The sequence below is a fragment of the Danio rerio genome, chromosome 24 (genome assembly GCF_052040795.2).
Source record: "Danio rerio strain M-AB ecotype USA chromosome 24, GRCz13ab, whole genome shotgun sequence".
Lineage (NCBI taxonomy): Eukaryota > Metazoa > Chordata > Actinopteri > Cypriniformes > Danionidae > Danio > Danio rerio.
Genome location: NC_141044.1, coordinates 30,323,727 through 30,351,350, shown reverse-complemented (window position 1 = coordinate 30,351,350; position 27,624 = coordinate 30,323,727). Strand labels below are relative to the sequence as shown.

General features: G+C 36.0%; 1 protein-coding gene across 18 annotated transcripts; it reads right to left on the bottom strand.

Annotated features, from left to right (window-relative positions):
• Positions 1-1,075: 1,075 nt before the first annotated feature.
• larp4b (La ribonucleoprotein 4B) lies at positions 1,076-26,581 on the bottom strand. 18 transcript variants are annotated; one of them, NM_001442574.1, is made up of 17 exons: positions 26,134-26,581; positions 18,890-22,856; positions 18,488-18,635; positions 18,243-18,398; positions 17,994-18,075; positions 16,450-16,586; positions 16,221-16,324; positions 16,018-16,128; positions 15,856-15,909; positions 15,561-15,767; positions 15,361-15,473; positions 13,547-13,792; positions 13,379-13,427; positions 10,955-11,137; positions 10,499-10,629; positions 7,596-7,695; positions 1,076-4,136 (listed from the first exon to the last, which is right to left on the bottom strand). In NM_001442574.1, the coding sequence occupies exons 2-17, from the start codon at positions 22,304-22,306 to the stop codon at positions 3,873-3,875; spliced, it is 5,502 nt and encodes a 1,833-aa protein (NP_001429503.1). In that variant the 5' UTR covers positions 22,307-22,856; positions 26,134-26,581; the 3' UTR covers positions 1,076-3,872. The 18 variants fall into 18 exon arrangements, 16 of the variants coding, with proteins under 16 accessions (NP_001429503.1, NP_001429502.1, NP_001429504.1 ...); NM_001442573.1 differs by having other exon boundaries at positions 1,076-4,139; positions 7,584-7,695; positions 13,379-13,424; NM_001442575.1 differs by having other exon boundaries at positions 1,076-4,139; positions 13,379-13,424.
• Positions 26,582-27,624: the final 1,043 nt, after the last annotated feature.

The following is a 27,624-nucleotide window of genomic DNA, read 5'->3' as shown; positions in this document are numbered from 1 at the left end:
GAAGAGCGCCTATGTTTATGTTTCCAAAAATAATGCTAGTAATTTCTTGATGAGAATTTAAGTAAAGTCGATCATTATTAATTATCGATAAATTTTAAAATAAACGAATGAATAAAAAGTATTAACTTACATTGTAATAGTAAACTAATACCGTTTTTATTCATAAAATGCATTTGAATAGATACGTATTTTAAGTTCTGATAATTCAGAATATTATTTTTTTAATATATTTTTAGTTGTTTTAAAAATGCAATTAAAAAGGAAACAGGCTTAAGTAGCATTTTTTAAAGTAGTAATGTTAATTTTAAGTTGTACTTCCCATTATAAAAATGAATATGTGTATCCATTTCTTAGTGAATATGGGTAATATGAATCGGTGCATTTGAACAAAACAGATTTATTAAACAGATATCTTTATTAAAATAATATTTTAGTCACAGAACATCTTTGGAAATGAAATGATAATAAATTAAAATTCATGCAAAATATTGCACATAAAAAAACACGTTTTTGTAGATTTTTGCTGTTTTTGAAAATCTTTAATATTTTTCCCTAACATATAAATATGGGCTACTAATTTTTGAACTATTATTGTAAGTGATTTTGTTAGATTAGGTCCAGATTTGGCTTCAGACTAATGTTTATGCACAAATAAAATATTGTAACCCATAATACAGAAAATATGGTGTAGTCATATATGCTGGCACTATATATATATATATATATATATATATATATATATATATATATATATATATATATATATATATATATATATATATATATATATATAGTTGATATCAGAATTATTAAGCTACATTTGAATTTTTTTTTTTTTTTCCCAAATGATGTTTGACAGAACAAATTTTCACAGTATGTCTGATATTTTTTTGTCTTCTGAAGAAAGTCTTATTTGTTTTATCTTTAAAAACTATTTTAAGGTCCAAATTATTAGAACCTTTAAGCTTTTTTGTGGATAGTCTACAGAACAAACCATCGTTATACAACAACTTGTATAATTACCCTAAGCAGCCTAGTTAACCTAGTTAAGCCTTTACATTTCACTTAAGCTGTATAGAAGTGTCTTGTAAAATATCTAGTTATTATTTACTGTCATCATGGTGAAGATAAAATAAATCAGTTGTTAGAAATGAGTTATTAAAATTATTATGTTTAGAAATGTGTTAAAAAAATTACACACACACATACACAGCTTAAATATCAAATAGCTCTTTCAATCTAACTTAGATATTTACACCATGTTTATTATATTTGTTACTGTTAAGGTAACCAGAATCATGACCAGGTTTTTATGCAGTGTTGAATTCATTCAGCTTGATGCTGTAGTGAACCATCTTTCTTTTACCTTAGACTCAACGGTAATAAAGGGATTGTTCTACTAAAAAAAACACACTTGGTTCTAAACTTTTATAAGTTCTTCAGTTGAACATAGAATGATATTCTGAAGAATGTGGGAAGCATTGACTTACATAGTACACACATTCCTATTGCACTTTTGCTGATTTAAAACATCTTCCTGTGTTCAACAAAAGAAAAAAAGGTAAATCAGGTTTGAAACAAGTAGAGGATGAGTAGATGATGGCAGAATTAAAATGTTTGTGTGAACTACCCCTTTAAGGTCTTTCAGTAATGCTGTGGGTTTCAATATTTCCTTTACTTGCCGATATACACATTCAAAAACTGCAACTAAAAGTCCTGTATCTCCTTTATTCTTGTGGAATAAAGCCTATTAGACCGGAAGGTTGATTTTCATGAAGTATTAACGCTTTTATTATGCCACCTTGTGGTCACTTATGTCAGCCAAAGCCTGAGAAAGAAACCATGACCTGGTTTAAATAAAGCAGCCTAACTGAATAGACATCCAATTTGTCATTAACATTTATTTATTATTTTTTTTTCCCATACATTTTCTCATAACCAATTTTAGGGTACCTTTTTAACATTTTTCCAATTATTTACATCTGTACAAAGAAAGCACACACATACGAGTGTATACATGTACTACAGTTTAGACTACAAGCATTTACACAGAGGAGAAACGAAACAAAACAGAAATCCCATCTCAATCCCAAAAGTATTGTGCTACACAAAATGTAGTGACGAAGGCTTTGTGACGCCTCAACCACATCATCCTTTTTCCTACACTTTGGGAATTGAAAGAAAAACAAAAAAAACAAACAAAAACCTCCAAACTGTCATCTAAAAAGTTAAGGCAGAGACTTTTTTTTCAAGTTTAAATAAAATTCAAGTTTTCAAACACTGTTAATTTATATGTGATGTCTGTTTCCTTTTTTAACACCTTAAAGGTTTATGTAATGAAACTTTCAGAGTATGCTTCATTTGTTGATGGAAAAATAATCAGTTGCATTCAGAGTCAGAAAAATCAACATAAAACATTTTCTTTGATAAACCGAGGGGTAAAAAAAAATAAACAAAAAAATACCGGGAAGATACAAAGAGAATATAAACAACAAGACAAACATCTCAAAGCATTCTGCACGTGCTCCACACTGCAGGAAGACATCAAAACAAAAACATGGTCTGTCTCGCTCGACCCAAACACGGGTGAGAACCAACGAACTGAACGAATGATTAGTAGAAACGAGAGTGACACGGAAACGTACAGGAGAAAGTTCACAAAATAGCGCTGGTCCATGTGTGCTGGAGGCTCAGATCTTTTTTGCTCTTGATGTATACGTCACTATAGAAATGTACACAATCCCACACGTATAATTGTGGTGATATGAAAGCGAATGGTTAAAGGTCATACGACAGACATTGGTGCGTGTTGGTGTCTTTCGCTCCATTTACATAGATAAAAAGCACCAAAGTAACCATGTGACAAACCATAGCACCACACCAGGATAACAAACAAAGCCAAAGAACTCATCTATCATTTAGATCACATCAGACTAGGCACATGAACACTTCACCCTCGCAACCTGAGCACTATTGCAGTGTGAAGATCTTTCAGAATCCAATGAAGAGGCATCAGATTCTTCCCAAACAATCAGCGAGAAACAGAAATCATACAGCAAATCAACGTGTGCCATTAAAAGCTTAAAAAGAAAAAAGGAGAGGAAAAACAACCAAAAAAAAAAAGAAAAACGTAAAAGAAAGCATGCACACAAGAACAGGTATACATACACCTGCTACAATATCACATTAGTACATCTGATAGAGGATTAGCATGTAAAAAAATATTTCAGAGCTCAACGAATAAGAAAAAAATAAAGCAAATGTCACTCCAGTGCTGGAACATCCGAACGTAAAAACCGAACGCAAAACAATTTACACAAAGTCTCACTCATGCAGTTTGTAATGACCGGAACTGTCAGAATTCATATCGAATCGCGTCAGTACCAAGACACTCAAGGTTAGCAAAATTATATACATCTCAGTTTAAAAAAAAAAGGAAAGGAAAACCTAAATTAAAGTGTTTCAGGATCAGCACTATCCACAAAAAGAACAAAAATCTGTATTTTCTCCCAACAGCACTGTTTTTTTTAACCCCAAAATAAAGATGAGCTCTGACGAAATGTTTTAAATAGTTACTCTCCAACCGGTGCTGGTTCATTAATCCCATTTTCCTTAGAAAACAACAAAAGATCTTTTTAAATTTTGAAACAAAACGACATAAAGGACAACAAAAATATTCAGAGAACCCTTTATGCACAAGTGCTTTTGTCTGTAGGCCCTGATTCCAGTGACAAGCTGTCTGTGTGTGCACTCACAGAGACCGTGAGATAAGAGGGACTTTTCTTCTTCTTTTTTTTATTTTTTTTGCGGGGGGGGAGCAGCCCTGACAGAGTTTTCATTCCCGCTCGGTCCTGGAAGCAAAGCAGAGGCTCTCAGGATTGGTGGAAGGAAGCTGTGGTGCCAGCGGTCGCTCGATCTCCAGGACTCTGCTGAGATTTCACTGTCTCTCTGGGACACGCTGTGGCTGTGGATTTGGCAGGTGCGGACGCTGATTCTTTGCATCTGCGTTCTGCAGAGTCAGGAGTTTTGACGTCTTCGGCGGTGGAGCTGGGAGCTCGAGGATCCGCTGACGGCTGCTGTGTTGGTGCTTCTCTTATCCTCTGACAGATCTCTGCGTAGCTTGGCTTCCGGGGCTCCTGCTAAATAAATGAATCAAATTAAGTAGGTGATCTGGCATTGCTGTATTATAAGGTCACTCAGATGTCGCTCTTTTTAACTGATATGTAGGATGACAAGGCATTTTAATTATCTGTGTGTATTAGGGACACATCAATGCCAAACAACTAGCACCAACGAAACCCAACTGCAGTGTCCCTTCACTTTGGATAGTACATGGACCAAAAACTGTGCGCAAACACACCAAACGGGGCGAAAGCCGGCTGAAACGAGAGCCAGGTTCTGCACCTGTGCAAGAAGATGAGTCTTTACGCTCCACAGGGGGCAGTAGTCTGTTTTCTTGCACAGACAACATGTAAACAATGCAGTGTTTAGTACCATTGATAGTTTTCAGTCACATGACCTGTGCAGAGACCTGGGGCCTCATGTACGAAGACTTGCGTGGAAATCTTACTAAAACATTGCGTACGCACAAAGCTGTAAATGTGCGTACGCAGAAAAAAATTCAGATGTATAAAAAACACTGCGTACGCCGAATCTCACGCATATTCTTTTGTACATCCGAATGAACGTGAAACTGAGCGCAACATGCATGAGCGCAAAACCCCTCCCTGCCTCCTTCCCCGTATGAATATGCTAATGACTATGCTAATGGCAAAACCCAACGAAAAAGCAATGGCAAAAGCAAGCAAAAAGAGAAACTTTGAACAGAATGTGAATTGGACGTGCTGCTTTCGGAGGTAGATCGGAGAAAAGCGGTGTTATTTGCAAGTTTGTTCTCCGGAATTAACAACAAAAGAAAAAAAATAGAGTGGGAGAGTTTAGCTGATGCGGTTAACACAGTTGGGTCTGAACATCGCACTGAGTGCATTAAAAAAAATAAATAGTGTGGTTTATATCTGTAAAATGTTGCAGCACTTTTAACAGTCTCAGTGGCGCTTCTCGTAAGTTGCATGTGATCATGAATTGATACGTTCGAGCATGAACTCGGCTCGAATCCAGCGTCTGATGAACTCTCTTCTTTTTTTCCCCGCTACATATCAGATTTTGCCCACTATTTATCACAAGAAAGACAAGTAGGAATCATCAATAAGTTTGTGCATCATATTTTATTTGCACATTTATTGAATGGAAATGTTTCTGATTCACGCATGCAAATTCATCTTCAGATAGTGTCTTTATAGCAATGTGCGTGCAGTAGATAGCTCAGATTACATTGGGAAAACAGGCAACTGCTGCAAATTGTGCTTTAATGTTTAGCTGGTCAAATGTATGGTATGGAAACCTTATATACCTGCTGAACCCGTCTCATACAGCTGCCATTGCAAGGCTCAGACACTTTGTAGAGAGGGATTTAACACAACTGCCTCTAGGAGTCGCCAATGGAAATAAAACAGACACGCACAAAAAATGTGCGTACGCCTGCCAGAAAGCTGCCGTGAAGCTGCGCACATTCCCACGTTCAGTTCATTGTTAGTAAATCCAAACGTGAGCGATTCTGAGCGTGAAACCTGGCGTATGCAAAGTTTTTGTGCGTACGCACATTGATACATGAGGCCCCTGGCGGGCAAAAAATAACGGGCCGTAATGGAAGCTACACTGGAATTTCCATAGAAAAGCAGCACAAACCGGTCATATTTCAATCTCTTTCAAGATACGAATATTTGGATCACATATCAACAGAACAGACGTGTTCCCAACATTATCCTCCAATTATTTAAATATTCCCACCAATAACTTAATTTACTTGACACACTCAAGTGAGGATAGCGGCAGCAAAAAAAATAGAAAGTGGACATAAGGACCTTTTTTCAAAGAAAAGTGTAAGTCACATAAACTCAATCTTTCTTAATGAACGGGTCAATCATAATAATGTTGTTAATGCTAATGTTTTTTTCCATTTGACGCACATTCTAATGTTACAGCAGGCTGACATAATCTGTGAATAATATGGTCTGAAAACTAATTGTTTCACAGGGTGATTCACAGGTCCTTACCAATGTCAAGAGCAAACCTAGGCCCTTGGTCTTAGAGATGAAGCCCAAAGGCGAACGGTCCACCCCGACCATTAAATAACATTATCAAAAGACCTTATTTATTCTCACCTGAATTTGATACAGAAATCAGGCATGGGCCAGTATACGTTTCTGACAGTATGATAACCTTGGATAAAAATACTACGGTTTCACGGTATTGTGATTACTGCTCTAAAATAAGTTCTTTTTAAATGTCTATAAAAAAAATAAAAAAATAAATTTCCCCCTCTTTTAACACCATTTATTTGATTTCATGTTAAGAAACATTTTTAATATTTGTAACAGTAAACATGTCAGGCTAAATAGTTAAACTAAATCATTGACTTCTGCTCTTTTCATTAGATTAAAAACAGATTTCTTTACAAAACATAAAAATACATTTAAAAAAAAAAAAAAAAACTTACATATGCCTTGGGAACAGTATAACAGAACATTTAGCAGTGTTAAAACCTTGACTTTTCCAACCCGCCGTAAACCTTGAAACAGGTTATCTTCCCATGTCCAACAGAAATACATAAAAATAGAATTTCATAATATTCAAGTTTACAGTAAAAAGAAAACTACCTCATCTTCAGTGTCGCAGGATTCTTCAGAACTCATTCAAATAAACACGTTTAATGCTCAAGAAATATTCCTTATTACCAACATAAATGTGCAGCTTCTATTTGTGGAGTTGCTATTTTTGAAATTAAGAACAACATTTATTTGAAAAACATTTTGTTTTGTTACTGTAGAAGATGAATTACTGTTTTTCTGATCATGTTTTTGCACGTTAATGAATATTTTCTTTTCAAAATTTCTTTAAAATCACATTTAGTGTACATCTGCAGTGAGAGCTTCAGCAAAGTATTACAAAGTACTGAAAAGGCTGATGCAATACGAGTGCAACAGCTGCATTTGACAGAGCCACAAGTCAGGTGAGTTCAGCATCATTTTTTTTTTTAAATAGTGCTAATAATAGTTTCACTACAATCTTATTGGGAAAAAAAAAAACAACAACTCATAAATCACTCTGCTCTTTTGTCAACATTTTAGTCACAAATTATCTGCCAAATCAGTAACATAACATCACTGCAGATATTCTGTATTGATACAATCGAAGTCTCTTAACTGTGAAAAATAAAACTCTGTGCTGAAGAAACACTTTAAGTGATAGCCCAACCAAATCCCCAAATTTTCCAAACCTGTTTGACTTTCTTCATTTGATTACAAAAGAACATCTTTTGAATTAAGCTAAAAGCCTGTAACCGCTGACCTCCATAGTAGGAAAAACAAATACTATGGAAATCAATGTTTATAGATTTTCAGCTTTCTTGAAAATATCTTCTTTTGTGTTTAACAGAATCAAGAAACCCATACATAGCAAATATTTTTTTACAAAAATACCATAAATATAAACACAAACATATTATAACCACATGGTGAAGCTACCTGCAGACTCACCGTCACTGGATTGCTCAGTGGTGTGGTTTTAGCAGCGTGTGTGTCTGAGCATTTTTCTGCAGGTGTCTGTGTCTCTTTAGGTTTTTCTACAGCTGTCGGGCTGTAAAAAATAAAAACAAACCAGTCCAAATTTTAGAACAAGTCCACAGTTTTGCAAAATGGCACTTTACCCCCACAGAAAGCATATTAATGATAGTAGTAGTAGTAGGATATTTTCAACCTCCTATGTAAGCATTTTAGGCCATTTTCATAGCAATGTTTTATTATTATACAAGATTTTTTTTAAATTATAAAATACTGGCAAAGAAATACACAAAAATATTTTAAAGAATATTAGGAAAAGTGAAAAGTCAACTTAACTTGACATGATTATCTTCCATTCCATGAGTCACAGATTTTATGCTTCTTCACCTTTAAGTTTTTATGGAGATGTTTTGTTGTGATTAGCTAACCACATTTATGTGAATAATAACACCACCTCTGCCAAATTGTTAATTAATAAATAGGTGTTGACAAGCAAAGCTAAATTTTTATTTAAATTAATTCTCCAAACACTTTAAAGTGTTGAAAGCAGTTTACTTTGGAATGAAAATATCCCCAACTACATGACGAAATCCTGAGAAATCACACCTGTCACTGTGACAGCTGTAAACTAACTTCTGAAGAAAACATACATTTGCTTTTAGCCCCCAAAAAACAAACTTGCACATGTTGATAAGCCAATCAGAAATGCTGTAATATGCACATAAGCATTATTTACAGATATTTGGCTGTTCAGAAAATATTATTTTGGTATAATTTACACCTGGTATTAACATTTTTACATTTTCAGTATTCCAAAAACAAGCACTAGAAGCTTTATCATTTGCACCTAGTATTAATGTGTTCAAATATACAACATAATTGTTTTTTTTTTTAGACAGAGAGAAAGCAGGAACACTAAAAGTATGTGAATGGCAACAATTCCAAATGTAATATTTACGCTTTGGTACAACCCAGCAAAGTACTGTATGAACACCATGTTTTACCATGCTCTCTCACAAAACATTTTTACAGGGTTCCCATTTGAAGCTAAATATCAAATCATTTGACTTTCATTGACTGAATTTCAAATGGCATCTAATGAATGCCAACAGACTGCAGTTGGGCAGATATATTAATAATATAATATTAAAACAAACGGTAAAATAACAACATATAGAAACTATGACAATTTTAATAGCCACAGTGCAAAACAAATGCTTTTCCTACTTAGATGTTATATCGTTTCTAGTCCAAATATGTAAAAATCCTTAAAATTTGTGCACTGTTCAAATGTACTACCCTTTCACTGTGGTTGGGATGAAAACATAAACTGAATTAAGCTGCAGTAAAAATGCATCAGATTAATATTTTTTCCAACATCAGTCCTGATCAAAAATATTAAATTGTTAAGAAAAAAACTAGGATTTTAACTTTTTAATTGCCAAGTTCACAAATGATGTCACTAATTTGGTGAGAAAAAAAGTCGCATTTTTAATAAAAAAAGTAATAGTGGGCTAGATTTTTTTCTTTTATCACAGTCTTGTACAAGTGAATGATTAGTATCAACATTTGACTTTGATGCATTGTTAGATTTTCATTTTCTGTTGGTGGCTGTTTTTATGGCTGTCTTTGTTTTTATTTACTCGATGTCGTTTTGAGAGCCGAGATGCATATTTTCTCAGACACATCAGGGTAAGTTCGAAAAGGTCACTCACACACTCGCAGACACACATGCACTTTAATTTGCTGTTATACTTTATATAAAAAAAAAAATCCAGAAACTAGGCTTTTTTCTTTTTTTTGCAAAGAGTTAAAATCTAAAGAGTTAATGGTGCCAACTGATGATTACAAACTGTACCTCTTCCCAACTGGGAAAATCACAAACAATTAAAAATGCATCATTATATGGTGTCATGGTTTTGTAATCAAAAAATGTGGTTATAATGAAAGTCAATGGGGCAAAAACAGCCACCATCAGTAAATTAGGCAGAAAAAAATGAAAATGAATCAAAAACAATGCATCAAAGGCAATGTTGTTTCACATGCCCAAGACTTTTGATAAACGGTAAAAAAAAAAATCCAACCACAAATACTTTTTATATTGAAAATACATCTTTTTTTTCACCAATCAGTGACATCATTTGTGAATCTGGCAATTAAAGAGTTCGATTTTTGTAATTTTCCAAGTAATTTAATAGTTTTGATCAGGACTGAGGTTGATTAACAGATTTATACCAAAAAATTTTAAATATAATATTTATCTGATGCATATTTACAGCAGTTTGATTTAAAAGGTACATTATCTTGGCATGTTAAGCTTAGTTAGGAGGTAAAGTTTGGTCACAGCATCATTAAGGGACTCCCAACTGATGAGTGTGAAAGGAATCAAACTGAGCTGAAAAAAGCCAAACCATAAAATTAATTTTACACTTTATTAAATGAAACTAAAATTTAAAGCAATTAAAAAAGAAAAGAAAAGGAGCAAATATCCTATGTCTTGAATAAAATCAAATGGAATAGACATTTTAAAATTCCATTATATTCCGTGACCCTGTGGGAACTCTGTTTATAACAATGTGTTAGGTCAGTAGACAGAGAGTAGGTGGTCTTTTGTGCCTGTTTAAACTGATTTAACCTGATGAGTGTTTACACTATGAAAGCTATCCCATGAATGGAAGCCGTCTAAAGTGGACAAGCTCCAAAAATGTAGACCCTGTTTATTTCCTCATCCACTTGTGACAGGAATGGATCTTAATACCAGAAGTAAATGGAGTCTTTCAGATGGTGCAAGTGGCTTAAAACTACTACATATGAAGAAAAATCACTTGCAGCAACAGATCTGTCACATGCATTGATCAGTTACTCTACAAGAAACCCACCTTGTTTGGGCGGGAGAGGGTGAGTGTTGGTGGTCCACTGGGGTTTGAGCAGCAGGAGCCGGAGCAGCCTGAACAGATTCTTTGGGGGTCCCTGAGATCACACGGCTGGTGACCACATCCTTATTTAGAGGCTGTGGAGAGACAAAGGGGCTTCTGTCAAACTCCTAAGGCAAGGACAGCATGAACAAACATAACAGCTGGACATCAGGAACACACACACTTACTCACTCTAAAGCACTCAAAACACCCAAGGACATGTCATGGTTATGACTGACAGCAAGGTCTGCAGTGAACATGGCATTCCAGGCTTAGTGCAAGCTAATGTTTCAAAACCCAGAGCATCTGTTTACTCTCGAATAAGTTAAGCCTGAAACATTTTTTACTAGTCAAAACGAGAGGTTGATGCTGTAGCACTCAACGCACACAGAAGAAACGCATTTCAGATCGAAAGCCAACCTTGTCTTTTACTGCTCCGATAACAACGTCAGACAGCCGGTTGTCAAGGCTGTTTTCAGGTTTTACTTCAGGCTTCAGATTTCCTGCGGCTCCTGGCAGAGGAGGGAAGCTTGACAAGCCCAGTTCAAAACTGGGGGAAGGAGTGCGCTCCTGAACAGGAGGGGGCGACTGTGTTCCTGATCTCTGTGTTCAACACATAAGAGAAGAACAAGTATTGAAACATGCTCAACAAATTGCATTGATACATTTATGTTTAAATCTACATGAGCTGTGATGGAAGCATTTTTAAATGAACTTTCAGTAATTTTCCATTATTATCCTACATTATTGTAATAGACAGCTACACAGTAAAGCATAATTCTGACGTGTTAATCACAGCATTCCCTGGTCAAACACCAAAATAATTTTTTTTGCAAATGTTTCCCTATAACCAGGTCCATACAGAATCTGTGCCCACAGAAATATGCAGATTGCCAAATTGTTTTTTCTAGCTCTCTACCTAAGAAAATGTGTGTAAATAAATATTTTAATACTATTAATTTTGCTTAAATACTATAGAAAGTTAAATAAATAAAAATAATAAAATCGTCATCAGGTCAGGGACCTTGTAGGTTGAAAAGTTGTCCAATTAAATGTCTTTTGAGAGGTAAAGTGGCAGTGTGGTGATTTTTTAACTTTGTTGTGTTTGGTTTGATAGAGGACCTGCCTTTGAGATTTTGTGCTCACTGATGTCTTTCTAGCTGAAATTTTGATATATATTTACAATTATTTTTTTCATTATTGAATATTATTTATGTTTAGAACATTTGTGAATAATGTATTTTAGTGGATATATTATATATGACACCTACAGTGGCTTGGTGTAACAACAAGTGTTTCAAAGTGGATTAGCATTGTAAACTTAAATACCTGTTTAGTCTTTTAATATAGTCTCAAAATCATTCTGCTAAGCATATGCTGATAATTCAATATTGAGGGCAGCTCAAAATATTGTAAATAATTATTTATTATTTAAACTTTTAGATTGTATTTGCAGTGGTCGTTCATCACAGCACCACCAGCTTGAAGGTGATTTAATTTCACACGTTGACATTGTTAATCTGGATTAAAACTGTAGTTATTTGTTTGTTAAATCTGTATTACTCCATTTGTAAATGTAACAACGACAACAAAACCATTTATTATTCTTATGGATGTTCATTTCTTAGTTAATCCTAATAATGCATTAAAAGTATTGTTTTATTAAATGGCGATATGAACTAATAACGTTCTCTTGCATTTAGACTTTTTATTAACTTTAACATTCATCTGGTATAATCTGGCTTTTTCTTACTGTTGATTTTAATGCAATAACTGACATTTACTAATGAGACTTTATTGTAAAGTATTATTGTCATTCTTTTGCCGTTTAATTTCTTTAAAACATGGATTTACTCTGAACATGTATGCAATATTATTTTTTTGGTTATCAAGCCTGTTGTAGTAATGTTTAAAAAATAAAAATAAATTAATTAATTTAATTAAATTTGATACTGGCAGAAGCCAATAAATCCACAGATTTTTGTAGATAATAAAAGGCCACAGATTCAGTCTGGCCCTGCCTATGCAAGGTTTCTGCAGGCTTTACAAAGATTAATTTAAGACCCAAGACATTATTAATACTTAATACTTTTTCAAATATCCCAGTTAGAAAAGATTTTCACTAATCAAAAATGATTAATTGAATACATTTAACAATACAATAAAATTATTTTTGTTTTAATATTTTTGTATTCATTTTCAAATATATTCATTAACAAACCCTACCAATAATAGAAAAAGCATAGCTGTCAATTGCTCTACAATATTAATAATTTAATAATAATAAAAAAAAACACAGGTCAGGTCAGTATCCTCAGCAGTAAACAAATGGAGAACTTTTAAGCAAATATTACTGTAAAGAAAGTTATTAAATACTATTTTTAAATCTGAAGGTTTAATTGAGATGGATTGTTGGTGAGTGTATGGGTGTTAATGGTCTAATTGGGTAGCTATCAATGAACAAAGAAAAATTAAGACCCGTTAAAAAAAGATTTAAGACCTACAACACAACATTTCAGTAGATTTCTTAGACATTAAGGCCTAAAATTTAGCTTTTGAGATTTAAGACATTTTAAGACTTTAAGACCTCACGGATACCCTGCTGTAACACTGGTTTCTGTAACTGTCAAACTAATTTTTCAGTCCTATAAATATTTATCTTCATTTATTAACTTACTTCTTATACTTGTAAACTGTATAAGAAAGATATTCTACATACAAGCCCTTCAGGGTTGAGTTTGTATTGCATTTTACTTGAAGTAAACTGTTTTCCATCATAAAATCAAAGCTAATCCTAAAGTGCGTCTATGCAGTGTTGGTTAAAACAAAAAAATAGTCACATACTGGAAATTTGTTGTCATCTCTCCGTTTCCGGTATCCAAAGCCGCCCCTTCTTATAAAAAAAACAATCCAATCAAGACAAAAAGGCCACCATCTAGTATTTTTCCTAAATGTTGTATGCAATATGGCAATAGTGTGCATGAAATTAATAAACAGTTCGTATAGCATTACCTTCCACGACCCGCGTTTAGAGAGTAATCGGCCCCATTTACTTCCATCCGTCCACTTCCTACCTGGTCCCGGCGTGGATATGCCAGACCAGTCGGTAGTCGAGGTCTGCTACCCAAGTGATGAGTCTGTGGAGGACGCGTCCCGTTGGGAATTCTTTCTGTAGGGAAAGTCGAGAAAGCAGCAGGGTTTTCCAGTAAAGTGGTTCCACGGTCTGTTGGGAGTCGAATGTGAGTTTTGTTGTGGTTCCTGTTTGGATAAAAGGATGGTTATACATAGCATTGTCTAAAATATATTGAGCTTGACACTAATTTTACACTACCATTCAAAGGTTTGGGTTCTGTTTAGTGGTGTAATGGATCACAAATCTCACTATTCATATAACAATGTTTTTTTATTCACGAATTGGACCATTTTTCGCATCCGTCAAAAAAAAAAAGGGGGGGGGGGGGGGGGAATTGTAATTTGCTTCCTTCCCATTTATTACAAAAACAGTACTGCAAGACACTTTTGGTTTTGAAAGACAGAACTTAGAACCTTTAATTTTATTAAAAATAAAATAAAGAAATAATCAGCTGAATAAAAATAAATTGTAAAATATTCAGTACTGTGAAAATGTCACTGTTACTGATAACGCTAAATGTGTAAATCTAACATTATAATTCAGTTATTCACTCATAAAACGTCATGTTTTATAGCAAGAAGTCTCATATTTGAAGAATTATTCAGTGGCATATTTTTGATGGATGTGCCTACAACTTTCATTTTTGAGCATCTTTAAATGCACATGCCAGTGATTTTAATCTTTACCATAAACATCAGTGGTTATATCCAAACTATAAACTGTTATGGCAGTACTTCTGTGTTATATGACTGTTTGTAACTTCCTAACCAACTCAAAAGACTAAAGACTCAATCTCTTTCTTGATTTTCGCATTTTCATATTTGACTGCAACGATTCAAAGGATTATTAAACATATGCAAACCACCATCATTTATAATTTATGTTGTGTGGTTGTTGAGATCCTAATTTTTTAAATTGTGCATAAACTGAATGCATTGATGCAGGCTAAACAAGTAGTGACAAAAAACCCACCACATCCCGAATAACCTACCACAACTTCTTCCGCCATCATTATATTTTACAGGAACGCTTAAATGCTTTCATACATGTTTTTTGAATGATGCGAGAATCGATCTCTCTGTGAACGTTGCAAATTTAGGATTAATCTACCACTAAAAAAGTATTAATCTGCTGGCCATGCGTGTTCCGAACCGTGGACTGTAATCTGTACGAATTACGGATCAACCGTGATCCTTTACAACCCTAGTTCAGTTAAAATAAAAATGTTGTGCTTGTACATGCTTTTATACTAAACACTTAAAAAAGAGACACATAGCATCTCCATCTTTAATAAATGCCAGGTTTTAAATGCCAGCTTAAACTTAGACATTAACAGTACCATTTAAAAAAGAGAAAGTTTAACTGTTAGAAACAGTTTTGATAAACAGTTGGAATCCGGTTTCATTCCCTCAAAATATCAAACATTTTTTTTGTGATCGCTGAATGCTGGATTTTTATTATTCCAGTCTTTAATGCGACAAATAATCAGAAATTATTGTAAGATACTGCTCTGGTGCACATTTCTCATCAAAAAGTAAGAATAAAATTCTTCTTAGGTGCTATCAAACATTTGTGGAAACAGGGACAGCTTTTTTCCAGGTTTCTTTGATGAATGGAAACTTCAACAGAAACCACATGCATACCAATAAGTTTATGAATATAAATTTCGAACTGTAAATTGATCAAAAAATACCTGTTTCGAGGTGCATGTGTATAATGTCTGACAGTTAGTGGAGATGTCGCAGATTTAAATGTCGGAGAACCAGCGAAGCCATTAATAAATGCAGGGCTGGGAAATGGAGAAACCTGTTGGCAGACAAAACATGATTAGTACCTCTCCAGACTCTATTAGGATATTACTCGGAGCTAAACAGAACACATGCAGGCAGTTACCAGAGTTGGGTCCAGGTAGCTCTGAGTAGCTGACCAGCCCTGAGGCGTCACCAGTCTGTAAAGAGGAAACTGTTGCTGTGCTCCATACACAGGTGGGATGTAGTAAGGTGTGTAGCGCTGTTGGACATTTGAGGACACATCTACTGGCCGATATCCATTTTTTGGCACAAAGGTATTGACGGCAATGGCCTTGGCCTTTATTCTAGCCTGTTATCAAACCAAAAATATTATGCGACAACACAATATCTGAAACTGCAACAGTCAAAAATGTGATGTCACTTATGCAGCAGTATACCTTTATTGGCTTTCCTTGAAAAGTTTTCACCTCTTCTCTGAGATATTGATATGCCTAAAAGAGTGATGTTTATCAGAGTTGAGCAATGGGAAATGAGAAATAAAAAATCCTGAAGCAGTTTTCTAAGAAGATCATATCAAATGCAATAAACATGAGATTTACCAGCTGAGCATCTGCCTCGGATTCAAAGGTGATGAACCAGTTGTCGTTGTAGGCAAACTCACAATTGATGAATTTGGGCAAGTTATCACTCTTAAAGAGCGCTTCAACTTCCTGTACAAATAAAAACCAAATGACATACAGAACAAACATTAGGTCAGACCATTAAAGATTTTATTTAACAAGATGGATAGCATAATGTGTACCTCCAGAGGAGTGGCCTCGGGAATCTCTCTGAGAATAACGATGCAGCGGTTCTGATTGGGCCGCACTTTCTCTCCACATTTGTCCACTTGGACAAGAGGCAGCGCTTGTGGGTCAAAAATGAATCAATGTCAGCCCTAACTGCAACATTTAACCAAACCCATATGAAGTCTAAAACAAAAAACCAAACTGTGATCTAATAAAATGCAGCAGTGATGAGTTCAGACTCACTTTTTAAGATATCTGAAATGAGATCCACATCGGTGGTGAGTTTTTTGATTTGATCAAGGTTTGCCAAAGTCACTATTGGCACATACTGGTCACTGTCCATTTGCGAGATGAGGTACATGTCATTAGCGAGATTCTCCCTAGAAGAGAACAAGAGAGTGGTCAGCATCAATCCAAAACAGACTCAACATGTTCAAGCTTTTTAGAAGTTTACAGACACTGTTTTTATATATGAGGATGTGTTAAATAGATAAGTGACAGTACATTCATATATAACGATTTTTTTTCTTTTTCAAATAAATGCCACTATCATTTCTTGAACTTCTATGAAGAATACTGAAAATATTCAAAGTACACCACAAATACTTTGAAATTAAATGTGCATTCCATTTATTTAACTGAGATCTTTGAACATCTAAATGAGATGTTAACTGAACGTATAAGTAGGGCATTGATATGTTAAAATGCACTTTGGTCTCTCAGATAACAAGTATAAGAGGACAATTTCCTTTTTACTCCTCTTTTGTCCACTTTCCTGATTCTTCAAGAGGACGATCTACGGGCAGCTGTATGTTTGTTTGAGCTTTCTGTGATCTTTGATCTAATTTAGCAAATTTGATTGCACAATTTATACAAGAATATGAAAGAAAAGAAAATAATACACAGAACATGCAGTTTTCTTTCTGCTCTGATATCTGCAAATCTACACAGAACATATGGGTTTGTGTTTTAATCAGGACCGATAACGGAACACTTCGAAAAATGTGAAAAACTCACCATTTCAGATGGCAAAGTTTAATGAGTTTAACCATCTCACAAAGTGGTCAAGCACAAAACCTTTCAGCCCTCATTTTTACCAGTTTCAAAAGTTCAACACTTCAGCTGATGATTGATAATAAAGCAAATTTGGCATGCTGTCCCAGGAGAGAGCCGTGAGTCATGATATTCTCGAGCCCGGGGCTTCCTCTTGTTTGAAGGGCGAGAGGGGAGTTTGAGCTCAGTTAGGTCTCAAGGACTCCCCTGCTTTTAAACGTGCTGAGATACAGCTGGCTAAGAGTTTGTCTTAAGATGCAACTTTGGAGTAGTCAATTTACTTATGGTGTATGTCTTTGGACGATGGGAGAAAACCGGGAAATCCAGGGAAAACCCATCCAAGCATGAGGAGAACATGCAAAGTCTGCACAGAAACGCCAACCGGCCTGGTAAGGGGCAAAACCAGCAGCGTTCTTGCTGTGCGTCAACAGTGATAACCACTGGGCCACCATGCCACCCAATCAGGACAAGGGGAGGAGTAGAGGTGGAAGGAGGGATTCTTCAAAACGAAGATGACTGAAGTGGAAAACTCTGATATTTATAGTGTGTCAGTATTCATCCGATTGGTGCAATATGCGGAGCTGATGTGGTACCAGCCATGTTCAATCACAAGCACAGGATTCTCTGAAATTAGTTTATAAATGTACCGCACTTCTAGCATTGTGCACTTATGATTGGATCGACAAAACACACTAATACCAGGGCTAAAATCTTATGAAGATGCTAGTAATTACCTAGAGAGGCAGAACTCCAGTGTTGCCTTCAACTGTTCCCGAAGGTCTTCAAGTTGTCTGGAGGAGTCTGAATCATCCACCCCTGCAAGAAATCATTTGATTTAATTCTCAATTATTTAAGAATGCGATAGCTAAGAGTCATCTATAATGACTGACTGCCACATCTTGTGCTATAATAAATGTACATAACTGTGAACAACTGAAATTTAGTGGGATGACACAGTGAACAAAAGCCCAAATGGATATTACCTTTCATACTGGTGTTCTGGTTTGACACAATGCCCTTCTCAATGACTGAGCTTCCCAAGTACACTGATTCTGGCTGTGCTGCAAAGGGCAATTCTACAGAGGTAGACACCTGCTGTTCCTCATTCCAGTTCCCTTTGTCTTCACTGTTGTTATATCCTAGAATGGACAAAACAAACAGATCAAAACATCCTCAGACTGATATAAGGTTAATATACAATAAATTATCAATTGAAGAGGAGGTTCACCATCTGAGATGCAGTTAGATGGGTCATCGGCCGCTTCTACCCATGACTGCTGAGAGTCAGGGCAGGTTGGAGCAGAAGCCTCCGGTTTAGGCATGTAATTGGCCCATGCCTTCGCATTGGGATTGAGGTCTGAGATCTTGGACGATTCCTGTAAAAACAAAGGCTAAATGTAAACATAAAATTAGGTAATTTTAAAAATTGCCATCACCACACCAAATAAGGGTCTAAAAAAAGGCTCTAACATTTGAAAAAAAAAAACACTTGCATACTCAACCCATCCAAAACATAGATTACTTTTGTCTTTTAGTAGAATATTTTAAAAGTTACATGTTTTTTACTACGACTAAAGTCTGCTTAGGGGCCACTGCATAATAAAAACCAAGCTGATTAGAAAGTACTTACAAGTCCACTATAAGCACTCTGCCAGTCCCATACACAAGATCCCTCAGTCGCTAACAGGTTATAAGGATAGGGCGCAATGAAACCCATTGAGGTCTGAAAATCCTGAAGGCCAACATTGGGGTCAGATTCAGTATCTTGTTCAACATTTTGCATTGTAAGACTTGCTTCAGAAACAGCATGGTCCCATGCTGACACCAATGCACATGCCTCCATTTGGTTATCAGAAAACAGCACATGTGGTTCCTTAGACCACGCTGGAAGGCAGTGACCAGTGTCCACCTCGTCATTCAACTCTGATTTCCCAAGAAGGTCTGAAACCATATTCAGCATGCCTTGCTCTCCATCAATTTCATCCAAGCCCTGAGGGTTTTCCACCTGCACAGGAACTGTTAGTTGAGCGTTATTGAGAAAATAAATCTCATAAGATGGGGTGCTGGCATAAATGTCAACCTGGTCAGGTTCTACCGGTAATGGAATTGCTGCATTTACATAAATGTCGTCACTGATCTCATCATCAATGACTTTCGAATCAGACGGATCAAAATCACGATCTCCAATGCTTGTTGTAGGTTGGGAAACACAAGCCGTTGTAGTTGTAGAGTTCACATCATTGCAACCGTGGCCATGTATGGCGCACAACTGCACCTCTCCGGTTTCAAGTGGCAGTCTTGCAATACTCACGAGAGGAATGCTGATGTCAACACCACCTCCTTTCATTTCTCTCATGTCTTGAAATTCTCCATGCTCCTGAATGTATGTCACTGAAGATCCTTGAGTGTCACTGGCTAGTAGTTCAGAAGATGATTCCATGTACTGGAAAGCCCTTTCCCTCATGCAGTTTGATGACCCTGAAGAGCAACTGGCAATCTCTGATACTTCAAACAGGCATGGTGCCTCAAACGGTGTATGTGCAACACAGTTAGCAGAACAACCAGATTCCAAATGTTCATTGTTGTTATTTGCATCATTTAGGCCATTAAGAATTTCTAATGTTGGTGCGAGTACCTGCGGTTCACATTCTGACATTTCAGTTTTGCCATCATCTGTACACAAACCAATCTCACCCAGTACCTTAGGTTCATCCTCACAGAAGTTTTCACTGGCAATATGCATCTTCTCATCATGCTGTAAACAAGACTCTCCAATTTCATTGTCCATTGACTGTTCTACGAATCCAGGCAATTCGCTTCCCAATTCCACCTGTGATAAACAACTCCCTGCACTGTTTCCTGCCTGTCCTTTGTTACAGATGTCTTTGCGTGATGTATCTGAAGCCAAGACTATACTATTAGACAGATCTTCATCAACAGAACAATCAGGTACAGTTTGTGTGTCTGTATAAACTTCAGCATCAGAAGAACCAAAAAAACTAACACTGTCGTAATCCAATTCACATTTATGAGTAACTTCCATCAACTGTTCAAAGTTTACAGTTTCATTCGTGGGAAGTGGAGATGGATTCACGTCACATGATTCAAAATTTGTAAAATCTGCCTTTAGTTCTACATTCTGTTCCCTGTTTGGAATGTCACAAGATTCTGACACAATCTTTGTCTGATTAGTGGGAAAAACACTACAAGTGTAGACATGTGGGGTCAAAGTCATGTCCATCTTGTCCTCTTCAGCATTACAAGTCAGATCTACACAAATACTTTCTGCATGAGATGGACAGTTCAAACCGTGAGGCACACCAGCAACCTTGAACATGTCAGATTCATTTGTCTGCCCTTCACACTGCAACACGCTGAACCGACAAGGACTGAAAATGACCTCTTCCTGCATTCCTATTTGTCTTGGTTCAACTTCAACTTTTTGACAGGAAAGTGATTTGGACAGGTTTTCTTTTTTGACGGAAGACACTTGGGTTTCAGAGCAAAATTTTACATTTTCAATCTCTTCAGAAGAGTTTTCATAAGATAACCCTTCTTGGACATCTATCTCTACCTGCATTCCTGATGCAGATGTGCTGACAGCTGAGAGAGCTTGGGATGTTTCTTTATGAACTTTCTCAGTATGAGTTTTCTTGGAAACACATTTATCCCATATCATGATAGGAAATTGAGGTTTATCTGCTGTGTTGCTAAGACAAGAAACGGAGTATTCGGCTTCATCTGATACAACTGTGTCCTTAATTAGGTCCATGGGTTCGGTAAAGTCACAAATTTTGTGTTTATTTTCCAATTCCACTTTATCCGGCAGACCATTTATATCTTGCTGAAGTGGACTCGACAAATCTGTGGTCTTGTAACCATTGCTATCATAAAGATCAGGGTTTTTAAGTAGGTCAGCAGGTTCCCCCTGTGGCGATGCAGCATTTGTACTTGACATCTGTCCATATTGTGACAGCAAGTCTGGGGAGGGTTGATCTGTGGTGTCCTCTACAGCAATATTAGGAAAACCTGTGCATTTTGTATCAGAACAGCAAGTTGATTCATTTCCAGATGAAGGCTTTTGGTTTTCTTGAACCGAAAATGGTTTTAGATCTTCATTTAGAAGTGCTAGATTTGCAGGAAGACTAGTAGAATATCCTAGAGTTTTCTCTGAGGGGCATTTGTCTGTTTGTTGTGCTGCTGTTTTTTTAAGTGAAGGGTCTGAACCTGATATTGTGCGATCTTGTGGGAGTGATGTATTACCAAACAAAGCCTTTTCAGAAACAGCTGGTGCACTTGCGTACCTGACTGCATCAGCTTCTGTCATGGACTGGTAGCCACACTCACTTCCAAGATCCTCTAAATCAATCAAGCAGATGCTGTAGAAATTCAGTTCTTTTTTAAAGCTATGGTCGGTAATCAAAATTCCAGAACTTCCCTGTTCTGAGTCACTTAGATTCACAGATTTCCTAATGCAATTATTCTGCAGTAAGGTGGCATGCTTTGGAAGAGAAGCAGATTTTGATTGTACATCCTGAAGAGTCTTAATTTGCTCCTGTTTTGCAATTACGGAGACAGCAGTGGAATGAGACTGTTGACCATCACAGAACCATTTAGCTCTCATTCTGGCATTGTCAGCTATTTTCTTTTTTACAGAATCCAAAGGTACAGTTTCCTTCATCTGGCAATAGTCCCTACCATCTTTTCCCAGTTCACTGGTATTTCCTTTCTGGACTGTAACCTCATTGATAGGTGGATCGCCAACAGGTGGTTCCCAAAATGTCATCCCTTCCTGTACACTGCTACCACCCTCTTTAATAAGGTTGAGACCTGCTGACAAGTTTGTGGAGGAGGCATTACAACTGGTCTCTAAAGCAACGTTCACAGTCCCGTTTTGAGAAGGCTTCTCGTCTGCCAGATCGGCAACAGACCAAGCGTAGTCTCTGAGCGCTTTCGTTGTGGAGCTCTCAGGAATGGCCTCTTGAAGAAGACTTGTTCTTTCGTTTACCGGGTTAGGATTCAATTCTTTGCTGAAACAACACCCCATATTTAAACGTGTGAAAGGATGTCTATGTAATCCGGTGAACAAAAACTTGGAAGCTCCTCTCACAAGCTCCTCGAAGAGGGAAAGGGAGACAGAGGCACAAGCTATGGCTGCTTACCCCCTCTCCAGACCCAAAATAGCACATTTAAAATTATACAGCTGACTCACATGGGCCCATCACTCAAAAGCAAACTCTGACCAATGATTGGTGCTTCAATGGACGCTGTACTTGCATTGTATGAATGGGATCAGCAACTTGGCAGGGTCCCAAAACACAAGGGAGGTTCAGACGACCGCCTTGTTATGCCCTTTCACAACGCCCAGAGCTAGTTTCGCTAGTAGGTTTTTATTCCCCAACCACAAGTACTTAACAGTTCAAAAGACAAACCAAACAATATATTGATTATACTTTACCAAAAGGGGAATCTCTTTCTCCTTTGCTTCCTGTGACTGCTGCACCTGTGGCTCCACGATAGTTTTTCCTTCCTGGTCTGAAGTCATGAGCTGTCCAGGTTCTAGCTCCAAACGCAGAGCTCTCCAGACCACCAGGGAACTGAGGATGAGGAGAAGAAATGACAATCTAAATAGAAATCATTTGTAAAAGATAGATAGATGGATAGATGGATAGATGGATAGATAGATAGATAGATAGATAGATAGATAGATAGATAGATAGATAGATAGATAGATAGATAGATAGATAGATAGATAGATAGATAGATAGATAGATAGATAGATGAGAGAGAGAAACACCTAGCAATGGGAAACATCAGAAGCAATGTTATGAAAGTGACCAATATGCAAAGCACAATAACCACAAAATATTATTCAATACATTAAAAGGAGGTTATTCATTCAAAAAAAAAAAAAGTACATTTGCTGTTAATTTACCTACATTCAGGCCATCCTTGATTTAGTTAATAATTGTCTTGAGTGAAATAATAAAAAAGATTTTTTTTTATCTTAAACTGTGATTTATAAAATGCAAATCAGCCACTACTGGCACTTTGAGAGTCACCAAAAAATAATAATAAATTACACGCAGGCAAGACAAAATTCATAGCCATGGCTCATGATGATACAGTCGCAAGACAATCCGGCTGTGCAAGAAACTGGAAATTATTTATAACCTTATTATCTTAAACCACAGCCTTGGCAGGCTGTCCTGTGCACATTCATGAGAGTCTGAAGTGTGAGTTTCATTGTTGTGTAATGATTTACCACAAGTGCAATCCTCTGTAAGATACACAACATGTTATACTGTTCTTAAAAAATATTTATTTTTATTATTCTAGACTATGCAGGCAGTATTAAATAGTATCTGCTCATGTGGGAGTTTTTGCTTACATGAATATCATAAAGCAACAGAAGTGTGCGTTCCATATAGTCACAAACACACTCAGGACTGTTCAGTGTGGTGTGGTTTAAAGGTAGTAAGGTTGTAAACAATGTTCAGAGACTGAAAATTCAAGAATGTATGTTCCACTTAATAAAATATAAAAATATCTCTCATCAGGAGGAACCATGGGTTTTAACTTTGCTATGCCTGTAAGTTTTTATTTCTTTCTCAAAGTGCCAATAGTTGTTTACTTGCATCTAATAAAAACCACCAAACATCACTGTTTCCTGCTAAAAATCTTTACGTTCTACTGAAGAAGTGACAAAAAACAGGCCTAAGGGTAAAAAATTCTTTACACTTAGCTAAAAGAGAAACTGACACTACAATTACAGATGAATGAATTCCTTTACTGTTCACATATTTGAGACATATTTCTAAAGTATACTAAAATAGTACACGGCTGTCTTCAAATAACAGTTCCTGTTCCCAATACTACTGCATCCAGTTTACTTACTGTATTTCTAGGGAATGCTTATAAATATTAAAAGTGCTTTAACAGGTTCCAAACACCTAGTAATATTATAGATATAAAAATCATAGCTATTATTAATTATATTAATGTTACAGATATTAAAAAGACAAACTGACACTACAATTAGCAATCAGTCACACTTTACAATTCCATATGAATTATTTTCTATACTGTTCACATATTTGAGGCCAGCTTTGATTTCACAGGATTAAACCACATTCTAAAGTATATCAAATAATACACAGCTGTCTTCAAATAATAGTTCTTGTTCCCAATACTACTGCATTCAGTTTACTTACTGTAGTCTAGGAAATGCTTTAAAACTAATTAATTAAAACATGGTTTCAAACACCTGGGCAGTAATGCTATAGATATGTATAATTATTGAATAAACCATTCCACATATCAAGAGTAAAACTTTCACAGTAAGTACTAAGGATGCTGCGATGATTGGCCGTAGATCAGTATTGGCCATTAATCACATTTCACGACTTAATCGGTACTCGCTGATCTTGCCGATCTCACAAACCAATCAAAAGTGTTTGTTTACGACTTTACGAACAGAGAGAGATGCATGTGTTTGTCCGCGATATACATCAGCAGTGCTATAACATGAGCAATGTTTTCAAATTGCAATGTTAGTAATATTTCATTTTTTTTCTATCCGTTTTTTTTTTTGTAAAGCTGCTTTTGACTATTATATGTACGGAACATCCTTAATTTATGTTCTTGAGTAAGGCAAGATCTCATACTGAGAGGGAAAATGTGCTTCATGCAATGGCTAAGTAACAAAGTTTGAAGCATCAAAATCAATCGATAACCATGGCAAGGAATTGGTACTCAGTATCGGCTGAAAAAATCCTGACCAGAGCATCCCTAGTAAGTACAAAAGATTCTCAAAACTAAAGATTTTTAATCAATCTCTAAGGTAATGCTGACTGGTCAATTTGACTACTGTGGGAGGCATCTCTAAACTAGCTGATATAATCAAAACCTTCAAATACTTAAACTGAACTCAACCAGATAGCGCAATTGATTACTGTCAATAGCAGATGGCATTATCGTACTAATTGGAAAGTATCTTTTGTATGCAATATGTATGCAGTCATTTAAAAAGGCTGTATGAGGAGTACAAAATTAGCATTAAAATAAACATAAAACATTATTTAGGCGTATTTAGGCAAACAACCTCAATATAATGCACATTCATTCAAACTAGGTTCATATACAGGTTTCTACATGCTGGTACAAGTACCTAATTCGGATCTAAATAATATTTGGAATATTATTTGTCCTACAAGAGTCATAATCATCTCCATGGTCATGGTGCACGTTAAAAGCATACATTTGATCTGTCAAATGCAAAAGCTGACTCAGACAGTCCTTTCAAATGACACATGGAGGGTATTTACATTATGATGATACGTAAACATGAGAGCAATGCAAAGCCTACGCATCTTAAACGACAACAACAGATGATGTGGTACAAAACAACATACAAAACACACATATAAACCAAATGTCCATAATACTACATTAAATACACCGAAGATGTCAAGGCAATTCTATCCATATGTCAAAGCACATGAACACTGCAGGCCAAACCCACAAACACAACAGACAGCTGCTAAGTTAGCTGACTCTCATTTCTCTGTAAAGCTAACCATACAAGAAGACGCCAAAAACAAACTTTTAAAGCCTTAAAAGCATCGACTGTCATACAGAATATGTTTAATGTCTATGAAACTGCGCATTTAAAAAGAAAAACAACGAGAGTGTGCGTTAGCTTGCATGCTAAACACTGGCTGATAGTGGGCTAGCTTAAACTGTTAGCACTAGTTGCTAACTCCAAATTGTCAATAAACACCCCAGCTATTTATATTTAGATATAATTGTAGTCTAAACTAGAATTGTGAGATTAAATACGTGCTATAATCGTTCGTATGAGTTTCCACTCACCTGTATCTGCTCTCCGCGTACGGGAGACTGCTTGCGGGCCTGAACGTCAGACTTCCACGGACAAAACTTAGAAAAACAAACCCACAAATCCGTGCAGGAAACTTTTAAAGCACCACACAACGTTTAACAGCCTCCGATTTTCACCAGCTCCCTGGAATCAGGCCTGATAGTGAACTTTAAAGGTCTGTTTGGTGATGTTTAAGTGACTGGCTAACGTTTGTTGTCGAAATGGTAACGTAAACGACACGAGACGAGAGTGAATGTGTGTTATTCTTCAAAACGGATTGAATCACAGTGCGAGAAACGCGAACGACGTTAACTGTAACTGTACGTGCTAGTTAAACTGGGATATGATAATGAACGGAACCACACGCCTCTTCCCTCCCCGTGTATTTGTGTCCGGAGTTGAGCTTCTCTCTCTCGGCCAAACCGCACCGCGAACTCCCGCCCAGAGCCGCTTTATTGACTAGCCCGCCCACTCTCCACTGCGGCCCTTTCAGCGACTCAACGGCTGTGTTGTCTGCCCGCGTTTAGCTGCAGTTCAATGAGTGCTGTCGATAGGGGGCGGTATAACACAATGGATTTTGTTGATATCTGTTAATCGTTCTTATGATAAATAGCCTTTTTCATTTTAATCAGATTGTTTGCATTTTGTGTAAGCATGTCGATACGGCTGTATTATTATGTGCGTTTAATTAATTACAATAATGTATAATAAGTATATTTATCCTTTGTTTTTTTTTCAGATTATTTTACGTTTTCTATTTTAAGTTGCTTGTTTTATTTTATTTTTGTTTCTATTCATTTTATTTTAGTATATTATTACCTTATTGCCTATTACCTATTACAAAATACTAGCTAATTTAATTGAATTAATTAAATTTACTGTATTTTATTTTCAATAAATATTTTAGTTATTTTACTTTAAAAGCAGTTTTTTATTTTACTTTTTATTTTTATTATTTTATTCTAATCCATTTTATTTTATTATTTCCACATTGACCATGACCCCATCACAATGACCCGTTTTTAAGTAAGAACCGACCAGCTTTGTTTTTCAAAAGCAAAGAAATATTTATATGTTTATAATATTTGTAGATTATTTTAAATTGAATTAATGATGATTAATGTGCCAGCACCAGCAGAGCCATCTGCTTCTCTGATCTGGAATGTAACCAATCAGAGGCTTTACTGAGCAGCATGTGACTCATGTGTGTCTGAGTGGATGGTCTGGTTTGTGTTGAAAGATTCTGTGCTCATGCCTCATCTGCAGCATTTCTCGATTGGTTGAGATAGTCTACGGGTACTGATAATGGCCAAAAAAGACTTCTGAAATATCTGATGTTCTCATACACTCTTGTAGAAAATATATAAAAATGCATTTGGCACTGTGAGAGCCAAATATTGTATCAATTTGTTAAAAAAAACAAATAATATAAATATGAAAATGTCAATATTTCAATATAGATTTTTATATAATAAAAATACATA